Source organism: Anastrepha obliqua, chromosome 2, assembly GCF_027943255.1.
Source record: "Anastrepha obliqua isolate idAnaObli1 chromosome 2, idAnaObli1_1.0, whole genome shotgun sequence".
NCBI classification, from domain to species: Eukaryota; Metazoa; Arthropoda; class Insecta; order Diptera; family Tephritidae; genus Anastrepha; species Anastrepha obliqua.
The window spans coordinates 37,938,208-37,961,695 of NC_072893.1; the positions used below are offsets into that span (position 1 = coordinate 37,938,208).

Here is a 23,488-nt window from a genome sequence, read left to right on the forward strand (position 1 = left end):
AGATACTTTGTATGGATATAGAGAAGGAGCTAAATGGAATCGCAATGAAATTGATCAAGTTACATTTACACAAACGTGAAAAATTACGAAACATTTATCAAATTCATGTAGGATATGTTTAATTTCGATTACTAACAGGCACCATAACGATTTGATTTTTTCAAGACACATTACACTCGAAACACTTCCTTTCATATTTCCTACTTTTCCTATCATCGTCCTATTCTCAACAGAGAAATGGTTCATTGCCATGCACACAGGAAGAAAGCATATGCAAATACATACAAATATGTGAATTTATATTATATATATACATATGCGCATATACATACATATTTATGTATGCTCACTCAAGTAGGAGAGCGCCAGATGTCGAACGTTGCCGAACGCGGGGGCCGATTGTGCTCTTTGTCGTTCGTTCCGCGCTTTCGCTTGCAGTTCAAACAAGGTAACGACGCATTCTTTGGTGCGTGTAGCCGGCTACATCGAATTATAAGACGTTATCGCGTCAATAAAACATAAGTTTAATGTTTTCAAAAATATTTATTTTTAATTTTTAAATTGACAGTTATTGGATTTAAAACATTAGCTCCATATACTGCTAAACTTTGCCATTTTTGGTAGTGGATATGTTTTCCAACTTTTGCTGAGCTGCATTCAATTCCTATTTCAGATTGGGCGGTAAAAGCATTTTATATAATATTTTTTATTTTTTATTTTTACATTTAAAAGTGAAATATAAACACACAGACAGACATCGTTTGAAAGTGAATGTCATTTAAAAGCCTTTTGTTTAGTTTGGAATCAAGTGCCCTTTTGCAATCAAACTCAAACTAAAGACATGCATACAAATACATTTAATATATTTTTAGTATATAAGTAGGTAAATATGTACAAAAATTGCTGGTACACTTAGAATGAGTATTCGTTTGCAACTAAAAATAATAATGCAATTAGTCGTACATTCACATAAACATACATAAATACGATACACATACTACCATAAATATCTAACTACTGTTTAACTCCAACTATGTAATAATCACTTATCGATAAAAAAATCATAAAAATAAAGTAGAAAAAATGGAAACAAACGCCAGCGCAACTGGCTTGTCAGTCCTCCTCCTCTTCTCCTCTACTGCTCGCCTCGCTTCAACCCAATCTCGTATCTAGCGCTGCAGGCGGTGGCTGTGCTTTGGACTGCGGCGTTGGCGTTGGATCGGTTAAATCGGTAACTGTTGTCTTAATTGACTCGTCAACGGATGCGATCCGCGAAGCGGCAGTCGAATGTGGCGTTGCAGCGTCGGACGTAGCTGTGGGCGTGGTTGCAGTGTTGACCATGCTGGAAGAGATTGCATCTGGCGCCGTTGATATGGCTGTTGTTGTTGTTGCGCTTGCACTGACTATTGTAGTGGTGTTCATGGACGCCTGCGACAATACTTCAGTCAACGTTGTTGGCGTTGTAGTTGTATTCGTAGCATTTGCCATTGCATTTTCCGCACTGGATACGCTTGGTTGGAATAATTGAAAGAGGCTCGAATGCTTGACGATGGGCGGGAAGATGAGTTGACTGACAGCGCGCAACCGACTGAACGTGTCGTGCCCACAACTGTGTATTGTATGTGGCTGCCGCTCTGTCGCATGACAATTTAATTTATGCTCGTTATTATTTTTGTTACTGCTTTTATTATTACTACTATTATAATTATTATTATTTCTATTGTGTGACTTACTATGATGGTTATGGGTTTTCAACGCAGTGTTGCCATTGCTGGCGCTGCTGTTGGAATGTGTGTTTGTTGGCGCGCTTTCTGTTTGCGTGCTCTTCACCACCTCTGCGGTGGTGGGCGTCGACGATGACTCGCTGGTGCAGGAAAATGACCGACTATTTTTATTTACGCTCACCATCTTATTGCTGCTGGTGGTACCAGCCGCCTTATTGAAGTTCATGGACATACGTTGGGCTTTTTTGAATTTACGCTTCCGGCGTGGCGAGAGCGGGCTAGTGTCCTTTTCAACGACATAGGCGCCCGAATTACTGAGCCCCGATAAACTGGAAGTAGATCGCGAACAGGAGCCTATGCCAGTGGCGCTTGTCTCGCCAATGCTATTAACTACTCGACCACCTGTGTTGCAGATATGCCCTAGCTCAGCAGCATCTAGTTGGGATAGCCGCCGTAGCTGCGTTGTTGTCAGCAATTTACCCTTGGCTGGTGGCGTGTGACCAGCGCTTTGCTTTTGTATATCATAATCGCTATATGAAGAGTCGGTGAGTGTGCACTGATTGCCCAACACGTGACCTTGATAATCTGTGTCATCCGAGCGTAATTTTTGCCGCAACGGGCAAGCGATAACTTCACTTGTTTGAGCGTTCATCAAGTGGCCATTTGGTCGCACGTTCTCCACACTATTGCTGCCGCTGCTATTTTGAATGCTTGGCAGGAAGACTTCATCCAATTCGGATTCGTCAGGATTAGTGTAGTAGTTGCTATTGTTGTAGGAGTAGACAGGTATGCTGACATGATCCAGTGAGGAGCCGCGCCGCTGTTGCTGTGACGCGGGGGTGGGCGGTGTATTCGAGCTTCTTTCTATGGGAAATTCGTAATTGACATCCTCTAATTCGGCGCCACTGGAAGCCTCCATTATGTTCCACATATCGCGTCCAATATCGGTGGGCACGGAGGCTACAGCGGCCACCGTGTGGTGTATGTTGTTCAGACAGGGCGTTATAACGCCGCATTTAGGCGCCAATTGGGAGCTCTTCAGTGACTGTTGTTGTTGACGCAGCCAAATGGGTGAATCTAAGAAAAAATTGCAAATAATTAATTGCTTTAGTAATGGTGAGGTATTCTTCACTTTTTTTACAGTTACCTACCAATATAAATACGTGGCTGCAGTGTGTGTCGCATGCTTGCATCAATGGATTGTAGCCGATGCTGACTGGCTAGCGAGAAGCGATGCATTGGATCTACTGGTGGCTCGATTTCAATGCCCATTATCTTCAGTAATAAATTCTTTAACGCCAATCTGAAATCCTTCAAGTGATATGCGTACAACACCGGGTTGCCGGCGGAGTTCAGGTGTGAGAGTATAATGCAGAAAAGTGTCAATTTGCCGGGCACTTGACAGTCGGGGCAGAATGCTTTGATGCAATTGATGGTGTAGAGTGGAAACCAGCAGATCATGAAGAATAGCACAATAATGGAGAGATTCTGTGTAGCTTTCACATCACGCTTGCGTGAAGCACCTAAAACGCGCAGCATTGTGCCGCCGTGACAGGGGCGCCCGTGCGCAATTTGAACTTGCGTGTTGGAGTTTCGACGACTACTATCGCTCATCGGATTCATTGTGACTATTTGGCGTACCTGTGGGAGAGTAACCCAAAAACCTGTTAAGTAACTAATGTATTTTTTTTTTTTTTCGAAAGATTATTCTGCGAAGTCGATGTGTTTATGGAAATAACTGTACTTTTATTTCATCTTATAATTTCATTCAGTACCCACCTGTTTGACGATGACGCGATATATGTGCGTATAGAAGGCCAACATTAGCAACGCAGGTGTAATTATGGTCGCAAAGTACAGAAATACCAAATAATTGTAGTCCATTACTTTGACAAAATGGCAGCTCATATCCGCTTCATTTTCTGGCTTTACATGCCAGCCAAACAGTGGCAGGAAGCCTACAATTGTGCCAGCGACCCAACACATCGATATGATTACTGCAAAGAAAGTGAAAAGCGGAGAAAAACAATTATTAATGAGTAATAAAAAAAACAAAAAATGGCGAATATCACAAAATGACGGAAGGAACAATCAACGAAAGACCTCCTCAAGGAAATCAACAACGTCATGGATGAAGCCGTAGATGAGGTAAATAAGTAAATACTAAATTATTTTTGCAGACGCACAGTGCGGCCGATTCCCGAAAAGCTGGCCAAAACTCAAAAAATTAAGTAATTGATTCAAAATTTCTTACTCGGGGGTTGTCGGGGTCGCTGATTACGAATTTGATCTTAAAATTTTGAAAATCCACCCCCTTCCAACCCTATTGGCCAAACCCTCACGTGAAATAGCGTATATTCAAGAACATAATCTAGATGCACTTGTGCACAAAAAATAGCATAAAAGCCAAGGTAGCAAGTGATAGCAGCTGAATCTTGTTTTATTCAGTAACCATTACTTTTTTGAGGAACCTTTAATAGGTTTCAAAGCAGCGTATGACGGCGTTGTATTACTATACAGTTTGAAAACTAAAATTTTATAAAAAAAATTGCAAAAAATGTATCTACGTATTGCTGCAGCTAAAAATTTTGTGTCGAGGTATTGATATGTACTAAAGATTTCTCGTATTTTACTAACCTTCCGAAGATGATTCCATTTGGTTTTGTTCAATTTACTCCATTACAAAATCTTTCAAATGTGTACAACTTTCACTATTCATCGACAGTAATACAGGGTAGGCCATTTAAAGCGGGCCCATCGGGCAACCCTATAACTTTTGACAGGAACGTCAGATCGACTAATGACATAGCGCGTTGGAAGCGTCAGTCCAAGACAATTTTTACCATGGAGCAGTACACTCCAAAAGAACGCGCTGAAATAATTCAGCTTTACATCCAAAATAACTTCTCAATTGTGAAAACTCAACGTGCGTTTAAAAAAAAAAATAAAGTTAAAAGTGCGCCATCCAAAAGCACTTTACAGCGTTTATACGCAAAATTTATTAACCACGGTAGTCTCAGCAATACCAGCCACGCATCCAGACAACGTACACGACGTTCTGCTGAAAATATCGAGGCTGTACGAGCCAGTGTTGAGGAGGCTCCGCGAACATCGAGTTATCGTCGTTCTCAGGAATTAGGCATCGCCAGGACAACACTCAGGCGCATAATTCGCATCGATTTGAAAATGTTTCCGTACAAAATTCAAATTCACGCGCTACAATCGATTTTTTGAAGCCATTGTTCCCTGGAAGGTTGATTTCGAAAAATGGTGATTTTCCGTGGCCACCGAGATCACCAGATTTGACGCCACCGGACTTTTATTTGTGGGGTTATCTGAAATCCAAGGTATACATCAACAAGCCAAGGACTCTAACTCAACTTAAAAACAATATCCGACGCGAAATCGCCGCCATACCGGCCGAAATATTGGCCAAAACGATGGAAAACGCCGAAAAAAGGACACATTTGGCCATCAAGGCCAGAGGCAAACATTTGAAGGATATCATTTTCAAAAACTAATATAGCTGGAACAAATCTCCTTGAATCAAAATAAATGATTTTTCATATCAACACAAAAAAAAATGTTTTTTTCAATGTTTTTTTTCAGAAACAAATGGGCCCGCTTTAAATGGCCTACCCTGTACGATGCTCAAACGAAGGCCACGTTGCGACAGAAAATACAGAGGATACTTAGGGTACAGGACGTTGCTATGAACGGTTTTCACTACTCAAGGCATTACTGTAGCCAACCCAAAGACAAAAAAACTCTATCTAGAAACTTTTTTTTTCGACTTTTGGCCAGCTTTTTGGGAATCGGCCGCACTGTGAGACGAGGGCAACTACCATTCGTGACTACCATTCGGAACGTAGGTTCGAATCTTGGTGAAAGAACAAAATCAAGTTTTTCTAATAGTGGTCGCCCCTCGGTAGGCAATGGCAAACCTCCGAGTGTAATTCTGCCTTCGAAGTCGGCTTGAAACTGTAGGACCCTCCATTTATGGGATAACATCAAGACGCATACCACAAATAGGAGGAGGAGCTCGGCAAAACACCCAAAAAGGGTGCATGCGCTAATTATATATACTGGGTTGCCCATATTCGACGGACTCATGTGTTTTTTTTTAAATAAAAACACAATTTTTTTGATGTTGACGATAATAATAATTTTATTTGGTTCAAGTAGATGTGTTGACATCACTTTTTGAATATGATATCTCTCAAATGGCCGCCTTGAGCCTGTACGTTTTGCAGCATTTTCCATAGTTTTAGCTAACATTGCGGCTATTTCCTCACGGATGTTGTTGTTGAGCTCTTCTATGGTCTTTGGCTTATTAATATAAACCTTTGATTTTAAATATCCCTACAAGAAGAAGTCAGGTGGCGGTAATCGGGCGAACGAGGTGACCAGTCAAAATCGCCATTTTTCGACATCAAACGACGAGGAAACAATTTCTTCAAAAAATCGATTGTGGTGCGAGCTGTGTGTGGTGGAGTGTCGTCTTGTTGAAACCAGAACTGCCATACGCTTTCGACGAACAACTGGCATCACAGAAGTGGTTATCATATCGGAATAACGCTCCTGATTGACGGTATCAGCTTGAACATCTTCATTTTCGAAGAAAAACGGCCCAATAATCGTTTTCGCACTAACGCCGCACCAAACAGTGACTTTTTCGTTGTAAAGAGGTACCTCTTGAATTTCGTGAGGGTTTTCAGTGGCGTAAATACGGCAATTTTGCTTGTTTACCGTCCCATTCATTAAGAAGTGAGCCTCATCGGACATGGTGATTTTGTTCTTCTTCTATTGACTTCTTTTGTTGAATGTAACAATGAACAATTTGGGAGCACTCGCGTGGCGTGTACTGTTCCGTAGTAAAAATCTGCTTGGACTGACGCTTCCAACGCGGTATGTCATTAAGCGATCTGACGTCTCTATCAAAAGATACAGGGCTGTCAGATGGGTCCGTCGAATATGGGCAACCCTCTATATATGTATGTATATTGAGCGTTAGATAAACTCGAGGTGGAAAAACATACCTGACTCTGGATCTCGTCCCTGCTTGGCTTTAAAGAAGTTAATGCAATGGCAGCAGGGGCTAAAGCCACTAGATTTGTGCACAGGGGGACTCAGTAGGGTGGCGCACTTTCGGCTCTCCTTTGGCTAGTTGCTATTGACGCAGTACTGACAATGTTAAATAAATGTGGGGTTAATATAGTAGCATACGCCAATGGCTTGGTCCTAATGGTATCTTAACCGTTTCCCTCAGTCATGGCTGAGATTTTGGGAAAGTCACTGGCTGTACCCAATCCCTTGGCGGCCAGTTGCCGCTTCGGAGTAAACTCTGATAGAACGGAGCTGGTGTTATTTGCCAGAAAATATAAACCTCCACACTTTAGACTTCCCAGCCTAGATAGTCATCTTCTATCGTTTTCATTGAAAGTTAGGTATCTTCGAGGGGTGATTGACTCCAAACTCTATTGGAACCTGCACAGTGAAAATCAAATAAAGAAGGTCAGTGTAGCTTTTGACTCCTGTTTATGTTCAGCAAAAAATGGAAACTCAAGCCACAGTTCGTGCATTGGATGTAGAACATAGTAGTTCTGCCAATTTTACTGTTCGGATGCTTGGTTTGGTCGAAAGCTCTTCTGATGGGCTATAAGGTCATCGGCATCCACTTGATTGTTGTTTAAGGAGTATTACACAACTTATTTCACAGGAAAGCGCAGAAGAGATGGAGCTCTATTTATTTATGTGCTATTTCGAAAACTCTTTGGCCACAGTACAATAGATGCCAGCTTCAGAAAGTGCTGGAGCTCTAAAGTATTCAATTGCCAAACTCGTAGCTGTGGACGATCGGCACTCATGCAGAAAAGCTACTATTTAATCCCGGTGGGGACTTTTCAGAGAAGGAGGCCCTTGAGCACTTTCTCTGTAAATGTTCGGGCTTGACAGGTGGATGATGAAGATCACTTGATGCTCCTTTCTTCGAGAGCCAGGGGCAGTGTGCCAACCTAAATCCCATCAATATTCTCCATTATATCAATGGCTCTGGCTGGCTGTAGATATCTGCTTGTTGGAGGTCCCGTAATGGTATCAAAATGGCGCTTTAGCGCTAGTTGGGGGGTGCCAGAGTGGTACTTCAACCATTTTACCTACCAAAGAGATTTCAACTGACATGGCCTAGTCGGTGGATACCTGTATTTCACTTAGCTGCGCTATGTCTATACCAAAGTAAGATTTATACAACTAATCGCCTCGTCTTCTGCAGTATTAGCCGATGTTCGTTAATTTTCAATCGTTTCAATTTCTTTCGTCTTATATAATTGTCGGGTACATGCTGCTTTGGGTGATGGGCCGAGCTTCTCCTCCGATTTGTGATGCTCGTCTTGATAGTTTCTGTGATGCTGGTTTTTTTTAAGAAGAGCTTTTTTATGAATAAATTTACTTGCAAGTTTGCGATTGCCTGCCGACGGGTCGCTGCTGTTAGAAAAAATCTGGTATTTCCTGTTCGTAATGGGTTTCAAATCCAGCTTTTACCGAATGATAGTTACGCACAAAACCCATTCGGGTACGGTGGCCGGTTGATACTTGCATATCTGAGTTGGCAATTTGTGTTCCTACGACTTTGTTTCTCAACATTGATCTTTTTATTTCTAGTCGGTTAATGTGACTTCGAATCTGTCGTGACTGGGGGCTCGGCTCCTAAACCCTCTCTGCTCCAATTCTTAGTTCTATTCAACAGGTTGAAAAAAGTTCTTTCCATAAGTGAAATATGCACTAGCGATGGCTATAAGGTGGCTGTTCCTACTCTTATAGGCTGTGTGGGTCAACAACAGGTATGACCACAACACCTTCGAGTTGGCGTGGAATACAGCTTTTGTACTTCGATTAAAAACTGTGGTATGTTCATAATTTCAGCTCCAGGCTATCTCTAATTCTAATTCTGGCTAACAGCCTGAATGCCTGAGTTAACTTAAAGCAAAACCACTTGACATATCTGAAAGGTTTTTGGATTAAAAATAACTAAATCTTGTATTAGGAAAAAAAATAGTCGAAGTCGGTTCCATTTAGGAATTTTTCATGTTAAAGATGCACTTCGCACAGGCAGGCCCGTCGCCAAATATGTCGATAAAACTACAGAAACAATCGAGTTGACCGGTATGATAGTAGGCGTAGTATTGCCCAGGAGCTAAATATCGACCATAAAGCAGTTTTAAGCCATTTCCGCAAAGTTGGATTCAAAAATAAGCTCGATGCTTGGATGCCACACCAATTAACACCAAAAAACATGATGGATCGAATAACCAACTGCAAAGCCTTGGCCAAGCGGAATAAAATCAACCCATTTCTTAAATGGATGGTGACTTGGGCTGAGAAATGGGTCACATACTAAAATATTATGCGAAAACGATAGGGGTCAAGTAGCTCAATGAAGTAGCGTGATGAAGTATAATAGCTCAAACGGTGGTCAAACCAGAGCTGATGGCTAGGAAGGTTCTACGGTTTATTTGGTGGGATTTGAAAGGAATCATTTAATATGAGTTGCTTCCGTATAGCCAAACAGTAAATTCAGATCTCTGCTGCCAACAACTGGACCGTTTGAAGCTAGCGATTGTCCTGAAACGGCCAGTATTGGCCAACAGAAGAGGTGTTGTGTTCCATCAGGTCAACGCAAGGCTACGGACGTCTATAACGACTCGCTAAGGCCTTCGGGAGCTTGGTTGAGACATTTTAATGCATCCACCATATAATTCGGACCTGGTCCCAAGCGATTACCACCTTTTTTTCTCATTGCAAAACTTTCTGAGTGATAAGAAATTTTTTATTCAGAGGAGATTGTGAAAACCGATTATTAGAGTTTTTCGCCAAGATTTCTATGATTGACGCAATATTGAGCTACCCTTTTTAAATTGCAACACATTATAAAACAAAACGGTGAATATTTTACCAAAATCGGACAATCTGAAATATCTTAACCCTCCGATGGGCACCCAGATGCGGCCAGACTGGTTTTTTCGGATTTGGTTCTGAGTTTAACATATTTTTATTATATAGTAATATAGTTAACGAGTTGAGCTTCCAGGTAGCTTTCTAAAATTTAATTTTCTATTGATTTAGGGATATCACTTTTTAATAAGGATCCTCGAACACGACGAAAAAGGCCAGATCAGGATGCTCAACAGAAAGCTTTAAAAAAGGCGTTCAACGGAGGTTTCAGTAAAGTTTTGAATTTTACGCAAAAATAATGGCTTTCTTTTTCCCCGGACGATATTTTTTTCCCTTGTTCACACCTCTCCGGAGCATAGGGCCTCGACAAGACTCAGTCTTGCCTTGGTTTCGTTAATCTGTTTTTGATTTCTGACAAGGTGATTAGGCTGCCGCCCCAAACGATGTAAACTAGGATAATGAGTACTTTTTTCTCATTTTTGGCATTTTACTGAGCTTAAAAGGCACCAACTATTAAACTGTATAACTCAAATTTATCCGCAAAATTTTTATTTTTTTTCATTAGTTATGCATTTATCAAACTACGCTCGTAGTAAATCGATAAACTAGCCATAAATGATGTTCTGTACGCTAATTGGCCAGCAGATCACGTGAGCCAATGCACAAATACAGCATTACAGCCGCGACCCTTAAGCGACTCAGGGACTACTGGGCGACTATTACGTAAATAGCAACTTAAACTGGCATCTACTGCGTATACACCCAACAAGTGTCAGTTTCTTACGCATAGCTAATAAATACGCGCGCGTACTTCCTGCAAAAGGCATTGAATGCAGCATTCGACCGAGCCCCCTAAATTATATGGTAGCAAAACGTCTTACACACACACACTCGTGCATGCGTACTAGTATATAAAAGCATTGCTTGCGTAGACGAGCCCACTATCGCCTGTCCATTTGATCCACATAAATTTCCATCTACTTATTATATCTCCCTGTGTCTGTATTGTGGCTTCGCAATGCTATTTAATGGCTGCCACAGTTGCATAAATTAAGTAAAAGCGCGTTCACCACTTCAATACGAACTCATACGGACAATCATCTGCTGCATGGGCTTGTAAAAGTGTTCGTGCGCTATGAAAAGATTATTGAGCTTGTGTTAATTGAAATAACTATTTTTAGTTGACTTGATTCATTCAATGGGCCGTAGCAGTCGAACTGGTGCCAGTCACTTCAGATCGCATGTGTAAGTAGTCGGTGAATTTACATGAAGCGCATTCGACCCCAACATTGCCTGAGAGCAATTTCACATGTTTTTATATAGGCTTAACAGCAGTGTTGTTGCTGTTTTTGTTTTTTATGAAACGTAATGATAATAGCAGTTATAGATGTAGTTATGATCAAATAATAACACTTAGCAAATGAATTTTTAAAAGACTGCATTAGTTTAAGCGCACAATTTTTTTTACAAAATTCAGCAAGAACATTTTTTTCCAATAATTATAGCAAAAGCGATAAATATGTAAATGGAATAGTTTTAGCAAACGTTGAATTAAATATTCATTGAGGAAACTAGTAGGCGCCTTCGATACGCCACTTCTCTGCTCGCTATCTGTGGGCTCTGCTCACTTGACGGAAAATTTGCATGTGAAAGCAACAATAGAGTTATCGAGTGCGATTGGCTGCTAGCGACCTCTGTAATTGCTCTACCCTATGGAAGAAGAGAATGCCAACCCTGGGCAAACCACTGTTCGAAAGTCTCGAACAACTGTCTTGTTTAGGTATATACCTAGGAAGTGAGACTTGAAGCTATTAGTCCATAGATGTCGCTAGGAGTATTTTTAAACCTTCTCAAATGTCTTTTTTTTTCGTCTGTCATCTGTCAACAATACTCAGTTCATTGTTTGTTACATTTCATACAACAATGCATTTTTGTCGCTCTTAAAAATGTCGAATTTCGTGCCATCAAACTACGATTTGCGGACATCGTGAAATGCTGCTCTCCCGGTTTAAAAGGAAGTCCTTTTTGCATCGAATCGTTACGGGTGAAAAAAATGGGTGTATTTCTCCAATCCCAAGCGTAAACGATCGTATGGTCCGCCCGGCCACAAGCCAAAAACAACGGTGAGACAGTTGACGGTGCCCGCTACCAACGACAATTGGCCGATTTGAACAGCGCTCAGAATATGCCGATCAGCGTCACAAAGTAATTTTTGTTGATGACAATGCACCGCCATATCGAACAAGAGCGACCCGGGAATTGGTGGATTATCCGGTTGTCATTTGCTTGCATCGAAGAACCCCAAAAATGGCACGATGATTGGTTTGCGCCCAAAGACGGCCAATTTTTCTGGCGCGTCATCCAAAAATTGCCTGAGAGATGGGAAAAATGTGTCGCTAGCGATGGATATTATTTTGAAGATTAAATTTGTAACCATTTTTTGTTAATTAATAAACGTTTGAAAATAAAAAAGTCTCATTTCATAGGTATACACCTGGATATAGTCATGCGGTAAATAACATTAAACAAGTTGGTGCGGAAGCGCTAGTTGGATTCGGATGGAATCCTCAGTTCAACCAACCAACATACTAACCAGGGTTAAACCTCATAAAATTAGTATAACTCACTATTTTCACAAACAAACGTAATTTTTTGCAGCTCTTTTCCGGTGTTACAAAGATATATTTTTTATACCTGTTGCTTCACCTATAAAGAAGCCTACTGTTTCTAGCAAATTTTATACTAATATACTTTGGCCTAAATTTGTTAATACCAGCTTGATCAAAAAGTTTTCTGCATATATTCAGAAAATTCAAAACACAAATTCTTCAAAGTACTCCCCATCAACTGCAATGCACTTAATCCAGCAATTTATCCAGCACACGAAACATTTCTAGAACTTTATTTTCGGGGTGGCCATCAGTGTCGTCTTCGACTTTTTCATTATTTCGTGTTGGTTGCTCAAACGCGTTCCTCGTAGTGGTTTATTGGGTCGACCACTCGAGCAGAGGAGCCAAATCAAGTGAACTCGATGGCTGTTGGATGTTATTGGTTTCGTTCTCGGTCAAACATTTGCGGATAATGATGGCGCAGTGCGACGATGCGCTATCTTGTTGCAAAATCCACGGGTTGTTTTCCCGCAAATCTTTTCTTTTTTGGCGAATTGCTTGACGTAAACGTCTCCTATTTCCAAATAATAGTCGTTATTAACTGTCGGAGATTCTAGCGAAAATTCGTGGTGTAAAATACCTTTGTAATCCATAAAAACCGTGAGTATCGCTATCTTTTGTGGTTGAAAACGCTGTGTTTTTTTGGTCTTGATTCATTCGGAGCTCTCCACTCACTAGTCTGATGTCAGGATTGCGTCTACCTTCATAAACGCATGTCTCGCCTCCAGCAATGATGCGTTTGACGAGATTCAGTATTGGAAATCATTTTCTTGGCGCTTTTAACACGGCCCCTTTTTTACATGAAATTCAGGTCCTTTGGGAGAAACATTGCAGCAAATCATTATCCACAATGTCTTAAACAAATTCATAAGCAATGTTGAAGTCCTCTGCAGCTCTTTGGTAGTTAATTTTCGGTCATTGATCAACTTTTCTTTCACTTATTCACACATTACTTAAGAAAATATGTATTTTTCATGGTTTTATTTCAATCTTTGGTTTTATTTGACTTACGAGGTGTGTTCAAAAAGTATCGCGAATTTTGTGTTTTTTCAAAAAATTTTTATTTATTCATTAATATCTATTTTGTTCCCTTCAAAGTAATTCTCATGAAATATAATGCGCTTGTGCTAACGTTTTTTCCAATCTTCGAAGCACTCCAAAAAATCATTTTTTTTATCTTGTTCAGCTCCTCCTTCGATGCCGCCTTTATTTCGTCAATCGTAGCTCAGCGTCGTCCTTTCATGGGCCTCTTCACTTTCGGGAACAAGAAAAATTCACAGGGGGCCAGATTTGGGGAATACGGTGGCTGTGGCATCACTAGTGTGTTGTTTTTGGGCAAAAAGTCGCGCACAAGCAACGATGTGTGAGCAGGTGCAGGGGCGTTATCGTGATGCAAGAGCCAATTTTTGTTCTTACACAAATCCGGGCACTTCTGGCGGACTGCTTCGCGCATAACTAGCAGGTAATATTCCTTTTTGACCGTTTTACCCTGTGACAAGAAGTCACGATGCACAACGCCCCTGCAATCGAAGAAAACGGTAAGCAAAACTTTTACATTCGACCGAACTTGGCGCACTTTTTTCGATCTTAGTTCGTGCGGCAGCTTCCATTGAGATGATTGAGCTTTGGTTTCCACGTGATAACCATAAACGCACGATTCGTCACTAGTTATGACTCTCTGGAGCAAATTTGGGTCGTCGCGGACAGAGTCCAACATCTCATTGGTAATGTTCATACGATGCTGCTTTTGGTTGAAATTGAGCAGTTTTGGTACGAATTCTGCGGCGACCCGTCTTATGCCCAAATCATTGAAAAAAATCTAATGGGACGAGCCAGTCGATATGTTTAGGTCCTTAGCAATTTCTCTAATGGTGATTCGACGATTGGCCAATACCATTTTCTTCACTTCATCAATTTTTTCGTCTGTTGTTGAAGTGCCCGGGCGTCCGGCACGCCGGCACGCTTTTCGTCGCTCACATCTTCTCGGCCTTCTGAGAACATTTTGTACCACCGATAAACGTTGCTTTGGTCCAAGGTAGCTTATCCATATGACACAGTCAACATTGGGAATGTATCCGCGCACTTAATTTCGTTTTTCACATCCATCCATTTTGATCCATCTTTTTAAATAGGTAAAAATCGAAGGCGAGGCGAAATACGTGCGAGCAAAGTAGCTGTCAACAATTAACTGAACATTCAAAATGGCCGAACTCGTCGACATAAGTGAGAGACATGAGTACCAAAATATCGCCACAAAAAAATCGAAATTCGAATATACGTAACCTGCGAAAATTCAACACACCTCGTATATATGTAAATGATTTATAAGCCAATAGCAGAAAACAAAATTATTCCGTTTAAGAATATCACAAAAAAAATCGAATTAATTTTTCAGGTAACAGTTTTAAGTTATATGCCTTATAAAATGAAATGTGATCCAGTACTTTGTATGACTACCCGGAGCATCTACAGGTATAACACCCTGTAGTCTGCTTCTCATAGAATTAATCAATTTTTGAGCATCATAGTTGTAGGATATCATGTGCCATACCTCGCAAATAACGTTTTTGAGCTCTGCTCGAACTTTTGAGACTTTGTTTGCAATTTTTTCTTTAAATACGCCCACACTTTTTCTATTAGATTAATATCCGTGCTTTGGGCTGGTATATTCAGTATTTTACTGTAATAAAAAGAAGCCGCATCATTGATCTGGTGGAATTTAGAGTAAGGTTTATTGTCAACAGTCACGCTTCTCCACTCCATGATTGAAATTTTGCCATATTTCACTGTCGGTATAATATTCCGCCTTTCCAGTGCTTTTAATGGCTGCCTCCATCCCTATTGGGTCCATCGTTGTAATACAGCATGGTTTTAGTCTCTTTGCAGATTTTCACGTCATCTCAGTGGCTATCTAGTTGAGTTAGGTAGGTTCTAGTGAAAGATAACTGATTTTCAATATGCTCTGCAGAGGGCAAAGGCTTCGTTCGAGTAAGTCGTGAAATAAAGTGTGATCAGATTGGAGGTACTTTTTCTAGATCACGTGTGACTACTGGCAAACTAAATAAATACTTTTTCTCAGTATTCATTGGCATTTCATCATGGAAAGACTTACTCCTTAACGACGTTTAAAAATCGTACAAATGTATTACAAAAATCGATGCTCTGTGAAAAGTGTTCATCGCGCGCTCAGGCCAACTTATAGCGTTCAGCGACGAGGCCCATTTTTGACTTAATGGCTACATAATAAGCGGAATTCTCCGTATTTGGGCTGAAGAGCAACCCGAAACCCTTCAATAACAGCCAATACACCCATTAAAACCAATCGTTTGGTGCGGCCTTTGGGCTGGAGAAATCATCGGCCCATATTTCTTCCAAGACGAGGCTGGCCCTAATATAACAGTGAATGGCAAACGCTATCGCACCATGATAAACGACTTTCTTATACCGAAAATTGAAGCCCGTGATCTCCAAAACTAAATTTATTCACGAAATACATACCGAAGTCCTCCAGTAAGTCATTAAAAATTTGAATTACGGCGCAGTTGCGGACAACATTTGAAAGGAGTTATCTTTAGAAAATAAATGTCATGAATGGTTTTAAAAAAAAATAATAAAATAAAGATCAATTATAATTCTCATCGTTTTATTTGAATTTAAAATCCGATACCTCTAAACTGATCGCCTTTTATAATTCTACTTTTACAAAACTTGGTGGACTTTTCTATGAGAAACTGCACACCCACACTCATCTCTAAGTTCTCTAGCAAGATTTCTTGTCGAAATCTGCGGGTTAGCGGCTACTTAACAAAAGCCATTCGGCTCGGCCCGATATTTTCCGTGTTCCTTCACTTGCAGATTTTGGTTTCAGTATATTTTAATTTTTATTTTTATAAGCGAAAAGAATACAGTTCACAACGGAGTACCTTGGAAAGCCAGACTTATTCTGGGATACGGTTATTTTCTCTGATGAGAGTAAATATAACCTATTTGGGTCAGACGGAAAGGGTTGCGTGTGGAGGAAACCAAATACGGAGCTCCAAACTCAAAATTTACGTGGTACTGTCATGGTGGTCATGTGATGGTTTGGGGGTGCATATCGGCAGCAGGAGTTGGAAGCTTGCACTTCATTGAAGGGAATATGGACAAAATTCAATACCTAAATATTTTGTAAGCAAATTTACTTCAGAGTGCGGAAAAATTTGGCATAAGAGAGAATTTCAGCTTCTATCACGACAACGATCCAAAGCACAAGTCGGGTGTAGTGCAAGCATGGTTGATTTGGAATTGCCCACTCCAAACGCCACCCCAATCACCAGATATAAATGTATGTAATTGAAAATTTATGGCACCTGCTTGAAACAAAAATCAGACTGTATAACATATCCAACGTAAACGACCTAAAATAGGCCCTAAAAACTGAATGGTATAAGATTTCCCCGGATTACACAAAAAAATTGGTTTCTTCGATGAATTCTCGTTTAAGAAGTGTGATAAAACAAAAAGGCTACCCAACAAAATATTAATTAGACTTTTTTTAATTTTTAGATAACAATTGTTTTTAAGTTTAGTATATACACGAAATAAGCTGTGACTTTGACTTTGTATTAATTTTTGTTTTTGTTATATTTTCTCTTATTTTGAAACATTTTTCAAGTATTGTTTTTGTCCCGTTGCACGAAGAAGTGAATAAAGAATAAAATGCAAAAAAAAATTTTTTTGTAATATTGCATTTTTGTTTTTTTTAGTGAGAAGTAAAAATATTGTCTCACACGAAATAAGCTGTGAGCTACTGTACATCTATTGACCTTTCAATTGTTGTCACACTCAACTCTGTCATTCACTATTTGTTTTCGCGATGAAGACGTTGAAATTTTCTAAAGACAAATGATATGCGTAACGTTTATTGTCACGTCACGCTGTTGTTGTTGTTGTACATGCACTATATTTAGGGTGCTGGTATTGCAGTGCTACAACAGGAAGGAAGACGCGTGCGTTTTGTTTGAAAATATATGAGTGCGTAGTCGTATGGGACAAGAAAAGCGTGATAAATGAATATTTTCGCGCGCGAACTCACGCAAACATACGTAAAAATATCTACTTTAATTCAATTAAGTAAACAAATGATTCTCATTTGTGTGGGAATGGCGAGAGTTGGGTGTTCGCATGGTGGCAGCGACATTAGCTAGGGGACTAATCGTTGTAATTGTTGCTCGAAATTTGTTGTTAATTAACTAAATGGATGTTGTGCTGAAAATAAATTTGCTGAATGAATGAGTGAATCCTTTTAGGACATTGGACACCCGAAATATGTTTGTTTTGGTGATAAGGTAAAATAGTTCTTTTCATATTTTTACGCGCTGTAATATAAAGTTTGGGGATAGCTACTTTTACGTAATTAAAAGCTTACCTTTCATTTCATTCATGCGAAAATACTTGCAATTTCAAAAGGTCACAAGGAGTGTGAAGTATGGTACATATCTAAGGGAAGGATGTGTTTAGATTAGTAGATCTTTCTAAGAAGGTGTGAGGTGCACCCATTCTACTGGTTTGGATGCCAATAGAGCAGTGATCTGCCAAAACACTTGTGAGGACGCTGATAGTTCATCAATTCATTCATTTGTTGAATCAAAACAAACATTTTGTCTTTTAAAGATTCAGTTTTTTCCAGAGCGATTTGCAGATTCTGCAGTTAGTAGTCAGGGACCACCTTCTATTGGTTCCCGCGATTACGCTGAAGTCAATCGCTGTATACAGTTCGTTTAAGGGAATGCTTATTCCTCTACCACTCGCTGAAGGTCAAGTTCAGAGCCTTTCCTTGCACATTCATCCACTCTTTCATTTCCTTCCCATCAAGAGTAGCCGCGGACCCAGAAAAGTGTGGTGTTGTGTTGTTGGATAAGTGAGAGCGACCTCTTGTATTATTTAACACATCTTGAATTGGTGCGCATTGAGGTCAGAGCGTTAATCGCTGTTTGACTATCAACAAAAATGGTAAGGTTTGCCGGAGGTAAGTTCATTAGTCTTATCGTCTTTGCTGCTTTGTCTATAGCATAGATGTTCGTTTGGAAGACATTACACAGGCTTGGGAGGTCTAAAGGAGCAATTTAAGAATAATTTTTCCGAGTACACTCCCGATCGAGTGTCATTGTCCATCTTTGAGCCGTTAGTATAAATATGGGGACCAATATCGTCTGTCATGGCTCTGAGTTTCCAATCCTTTCAGTCGGATATTGGTATTTTATAGTCTTTTTTCAAATCTATATTGGGAACCAGATAGTCTGCTTTCGAGGCGTCTTTCTTTCTTCTTGCGTGTTTTCTTTTAGCATGTCTGCCGCTTTAATCCTGGAAGCAGATTTAGCCGTTCCCTCTTTAACAAATATAGCAATGGGTGGAAATATAGGATCACTTCTAGCGCTGTTTGAGACGTCGATCGGAGCGCACCTGTTATTCTTACACAAACTAATCGTTGGACTTTTATGAGATTCTTTAGGTATGATTGTGTCTGCACCCCCTCCCACCTCTCGAAAGCTTGATAAGTCAAAATGAGCCCAGTAGTTGATATACGGTTTCAGGTCCTATTTTTTGCCAAATTTCCTCTTACAGATAGATACTGCATTACAAGGGTTCTTCATCGTTTCCTTGGTGTTCCTTTTTCGAAAAAGTTTTGAGTTCAGAATTATGCCAAGATACTTGGTTTCGTTTGATGTGGATGGTGTTACTCCATCCATGGACGGTAACTGAAAACTCGGTATCTTATATCTTCTAGATTACAGAACTGGTTTGATATTGGCTGGGTTAACAATTAGACCGTTTAAGGTCGTCTACTTAGAGAGTTCCCTTAACGCTGATTGCATGAGCTCGCTGGTACTCGAGAGAAACTTCCCTGTCATCAAGATGACTACATCGTTCGCATAAGCAACTGTCTTGATTCTTTTCTGGTTCATAGTAATAAGCAATTCATTTACGACTAGGTTACACGGTAACTGTAATACAACTCTCCTCTTCTCTGGCAACTGTTCTTTTCTAGACGTTATGATAAGTCTCAAAATATAAATATATAATATATAGGTTGTCAAAAAAGTCTTGAGGTATTTTTATTGAATTTTCAATTGTTCATAAAATTGGTTATAATAATGCGATTTAAGTCAAATATGCGCCGTTTTGTTCGATGACGAGTTCCCAACGAGATACCAACTTCATAATGCCCCTCTAATAGAAGCTCGCTTCCCTATTGTCAAAAAACTCGGAGAGCCAATTTTCACAGGACTCTCTTGAAGACAACTTCCGACTACCAAGCTCGTTCGCCATGGACAAAAATGAGTGGTAATCACTTGGTGCGAGATCCGGACTATACGGTGGATGCAAAAGAACCTCCCATCCGAGCGCGCGGAGCTTCTGGCGCATCACCAAAGATGTGTGTGGCCTGGCGTTGTCCTGATGGAAGCCAATTCGGCCTCTGTTGATCAAAGATGGCCTCTTCTGCATGAGTGCTGCATTCAAGCGGTCCAGTTGTTGGCAGTACAGGTCCGAATTGAGCGTTTGGCCATAGGGGAGCAGCTCATATTGGATGATTCCCTGCCAATCCCACCAAACACACAGAAGAACCTTCCTGGCCGTCAATCCAGGCTTGACCACCGTCTGGGCAGCTTCACGTTGTCGTGAGTGACCCACTTTTCATCGTCAGTCACCATCCGCTTCAAAAACGCGTCGATTTTGTTGCGATTCAGAAGCGATTCGCATGCATCCATACGGGCAAAAATGTTTTTTTGCGTCAAGCCGTGTGGCACCCATACATCGAGCTTCTTTTTGAACCCAAGCTTCTTCAAATGGTTTATAACGGTTTGATGACTCATGCCCAGCTCTTGGCCGATGCTACGGCTGCTACTATGCCGGTATCTTTCGATCAGTTCAGCGATTTTATCGCAATTTTCGACGACAGGCCTTCCGGACCGTGGCGCATCTTCGAACACCTCTGCACCAGAACGAAAAGAATGAAACCATCGTTGTGCGGTGGAAATGGAAACTGTATCGGGTCCATAAACTGCACAAATTTTATTGGCAGCATGAGATGCATTTTTGCCTTTATCGTAGTAGTACTGTAAAATATGCCGTATTTTCTCTTTATTTTGCACGTGTTAGCACGTGAAAAGAGCTTTTCAAAAAGCTCTAGCGTGAACCGATGTGACGAATACAACTAGAACTACTAGCTTGCAAAGACAAGCTTGCGGAAATACCGCAAGACTTTTTTGACAACCTTTATGAAATACCCGGTAGAGGCTCTGCTTTGCCCATATTCAGATGGACCTTGCGACCTTACAACATAGAATGCAAAAACTTTTGCCATGTAGCCCACCTTTCGGAGAGCAGGCCGCCAGTTGGCAGGAGAACCACTATACTCGTATTGCACTGAGAAACTCCCTAATTGGTTCCTCATCAGACATGCCAGCTCCTCAGACACGCAGTTGCTTACATATTACGTGCTTATCTAGCCTTTACTTTCCCCTAGACTTCTTGCAATCTCATCAGATACAAATTTTAGTAATTGCATTAGAAAAATGTATCTTGAAATAAATTTAAATAAAACTTATGTTATTAACACTCACCAATTGCCGTGCGCGTCCGTACATTTCGCGAATAGGCCATTGGGTAGAGTATGGCCCAATAACGATCCACCGATACGGCTACCAAGCAGAAAATCGAAATTGTGCACAACACCACCAACAAAGAGACAGTGAAGAGACATGTATACAAATCTCTTGGCAATCCTACCGAAGCCAATATTGCAAATGGTACACCCAAAGAGCCAACGAGTAAGTCTGCTATAGCCAACGAAACAATATAATAGTTTGTACGTCGTCGCAGTTTGCGTTCACGTCGGAAAACCACAATCACCATCAAATTACCGACAACAGCGAAAATGGCAACCAATATCTCGAAAACCATATACGGAACGTTCAGGTCATCGGACATCTCATTGCTGTCGGCAGGTGTGCTCTTCGTCGAGAGCGTTATGGGCAAGGTGAACAGAGTTGAGTCATTGGCACGGTACTGGAAATCGGTGAACGAGAAGAAACGAAACTCGGACATTTTTGGCGTAGAGATTTCGAGTAAATATGAAAGACGAATGTAAAAGTTGTGTGTAGAATGCCGTCAGATATTGGAATGTGCAGTGCTGTGCTGTTGGTTGTATTTGCCAATTATTTTCTTGATAGTTAAAATCTTGATTTTTGTTCGTGACTTTTTTTTGGTTCAGTTGCTAGTTATTTTTGTTATTGACTCTTTTATTTAGTGACTAATTTCTGTTGATATCCTTTATTTGCTCTTATAGTTGCGTTTGCCCTTTTGGTCACCTGGCGACGCTAGTTTTGTAGCTTTCAGCAATTATGCGTTTCACTGAAGCGAACGGAAGCGCGTGGGTTTCGCAATTAATTTCTACAAGAATTTCGGTTGGCACGATACTGCGGCATGTTCAGCACCGCTGAGTTGTTGTTAACGTATGTTGAAGGGATACTCTAATAAAAGTCGTTACACACACACACACGCACACACGCTTTTAATAGTCACTCTTTTTTCCACTGAAGTGATATAAAATCTGTTTTAATGCTGCTCGTTAGTACACTTTTCGCGCACTCTTTTACTTCTACTTTCACCTAAACTTTTTTCCTTTTCTTTGTTTTTTTTGGATTTCTTCACTTGGACCTGTGCACTTTTTCATGTATTATCGCGGTGTCATGTTTTTCACAGCTCGTAAAATGTGAACTGCACTGTCTTAGTGTTGTTGATGTGATTTTTGCTGTATTTGTTTTGACTGAATTTTTTGTTGTTGGTTTAACACTGACAAATAAGTCGTTGCAGCGATATGTCTGTAAGTGTTTTGCGCATGCACTTTTTTCTTTCCTTGTTGAGAGTTTTTCCAATTTCATTTGATCACATTTCAACATTCGCAAGGAAAGCGCAATCTTCGCGTTGACACTGGTACAATTTTTTTTATTTCTGAGCTTTATTGACATTAGTTGATTGCACGCGTACATTGAAGCCATATTGCATGTGAACTTTTTCGGAAATTTATGGCTCACAAGCTCGCTGTGGATTGATCTGCAAGTGGAAAAGAAATCAGATTAGAAATTTTGTTTTCTTACGAGAATAAATTAATTTGAAAACCAATGAAACCATTTACAACATACAGTTCAAAATTGTCTTTATTAAAAATGTCTTCTTGATACGCTGCTTATTGAAACAGCTAAAGTGCTAACCTGGATTTTTTTTTACATTTATCGTCAGCCAGTTATCTAATCAAGTAGTTACCGTCTTTTTCCGAAAATAAAATACTGTCTTACTTTCTTTTTGGGTCCAAAATACGCGCCAAGGCTTATTTTCGCGGAGGGCAAAAATAAAAGTGAATGGTGGTTAAATTTTAAGGGCCGATGTTAGATGTGAACCATATCTAAACGTCAAGTCCTTTTTTTAAATTTTATTTGACATTTTTGAATCTCAGACTAACTCAATTTGAATCATAGAAAGATACATAATCGAGCAATGCGTTAAAGTTATTCAGGCTTATTATGAAAACGGGCGTTCAAATAAAAATGCATATCGCGCACTTCGTAAAGAAAATCATCTTCAGTGATGAGGCACATTTTCGCCTCAGTAGATTCGTCAATAAGCAGAATTGCCGCATTTGAGCGAATAATAATCCAAGAGTGATTGTCGAAAAACCAATGCACCCACAAAGAGTGACTGTTTGGTGCGGTTTATGGGCCGGCGGCATCATTGGCCCATATTTTTTCCAAAATGAGGCCGGTCAGGCAGTTACTGTGACTATTGTTCGCTATCGTGAGATGATAACGAACTTTTGATGGCCCGAATTGTAAGATATGGATGTGGACGATATGTGGTTTCAACAGGACGGTGCCACTTGTCACACAGCTAACGAAATAGCGACTCTTTTCCGCGAAAAATCTGAGGGCCGAATAATGTCACGTCGCGGCGATGTCAATTGGCCGCCAAGATCATGTGATTTGACGCCGTTGGACTTCTTTCTTTGTGGTTATTTGAAAGAAAAGGTATACGTCGATAACCCAGGAACAATTCAAGAGCTAAAGGTTGAGATAATTCGGCACATTAACGGCATAGAACTTCAATTAT

The 23,488-nt window shown here is 40.4% G+C and overlaps 1 protein-coding gene across 2 annotated transcripts; it reads right to left on the reverse strand.

Moving 5' to 3' along the window:
* Window positions 1-652: 652 nt before the first annotated feature.
* Window positions 653-22,419, reverse strand: LOC129238602 (uncharacterized). 2 transcript variants are annotated; one of them, XM_054873673.1, is made up of 5 exons: window positions 20,947-22,419; window positions 3,504-3,721; window positions 2,876-3,365; window positions 1,734-2,801; window positions 653-1,634 (listed from the first exon to the last, which is right to left on the reverse strand). In XM_054873673.1, the coding sequence occupies exons 1-5, from the start codon at window positions 21,428-21,430 to the stop codon at window positions 1,153-1,155; spliced, it is 2,742 nt and encodes a 913-aa protein (XP_054729648.1). In that variant the 5' UTR covers window positions 21,431-22,419; the 3' UTR covers window positions 653-1,152. The 2 variants fall into 2 exon arrangements, with proteins under 2 accessions (XP_054729648.1, XP_054729647.1); XM_054873672.1 differs by having other exon boundaries at window positions 653-2,801.
* Between the last annotated feature and the right edge of the window lie 1,069 nt (window positions 22,420-23,488).

Coding starts and splice junctions, on each gene's coding strand:
- LOC129238602 (XM_054873672.1), bottom strand. CDS start 21,430: ATGTCCGAGTTTCGTTTCTTCTCGTTCACCGATTTCCAGTACCGTGCC. Junction 3,722..20,946: donor ACGGACGCGCACGGCAATTG/GTGAGTGTTAAT, acceptor CTTTCTTTGCAG/TAATCATATCGATGTGTTGG. Junction 2,802..2,875: donor GCAGCCACGTATTTATATTG/GTAGGTAACTGT, acceptor ATTTTTTCTTAG/ATTCACCCATTTGGCTGCGT.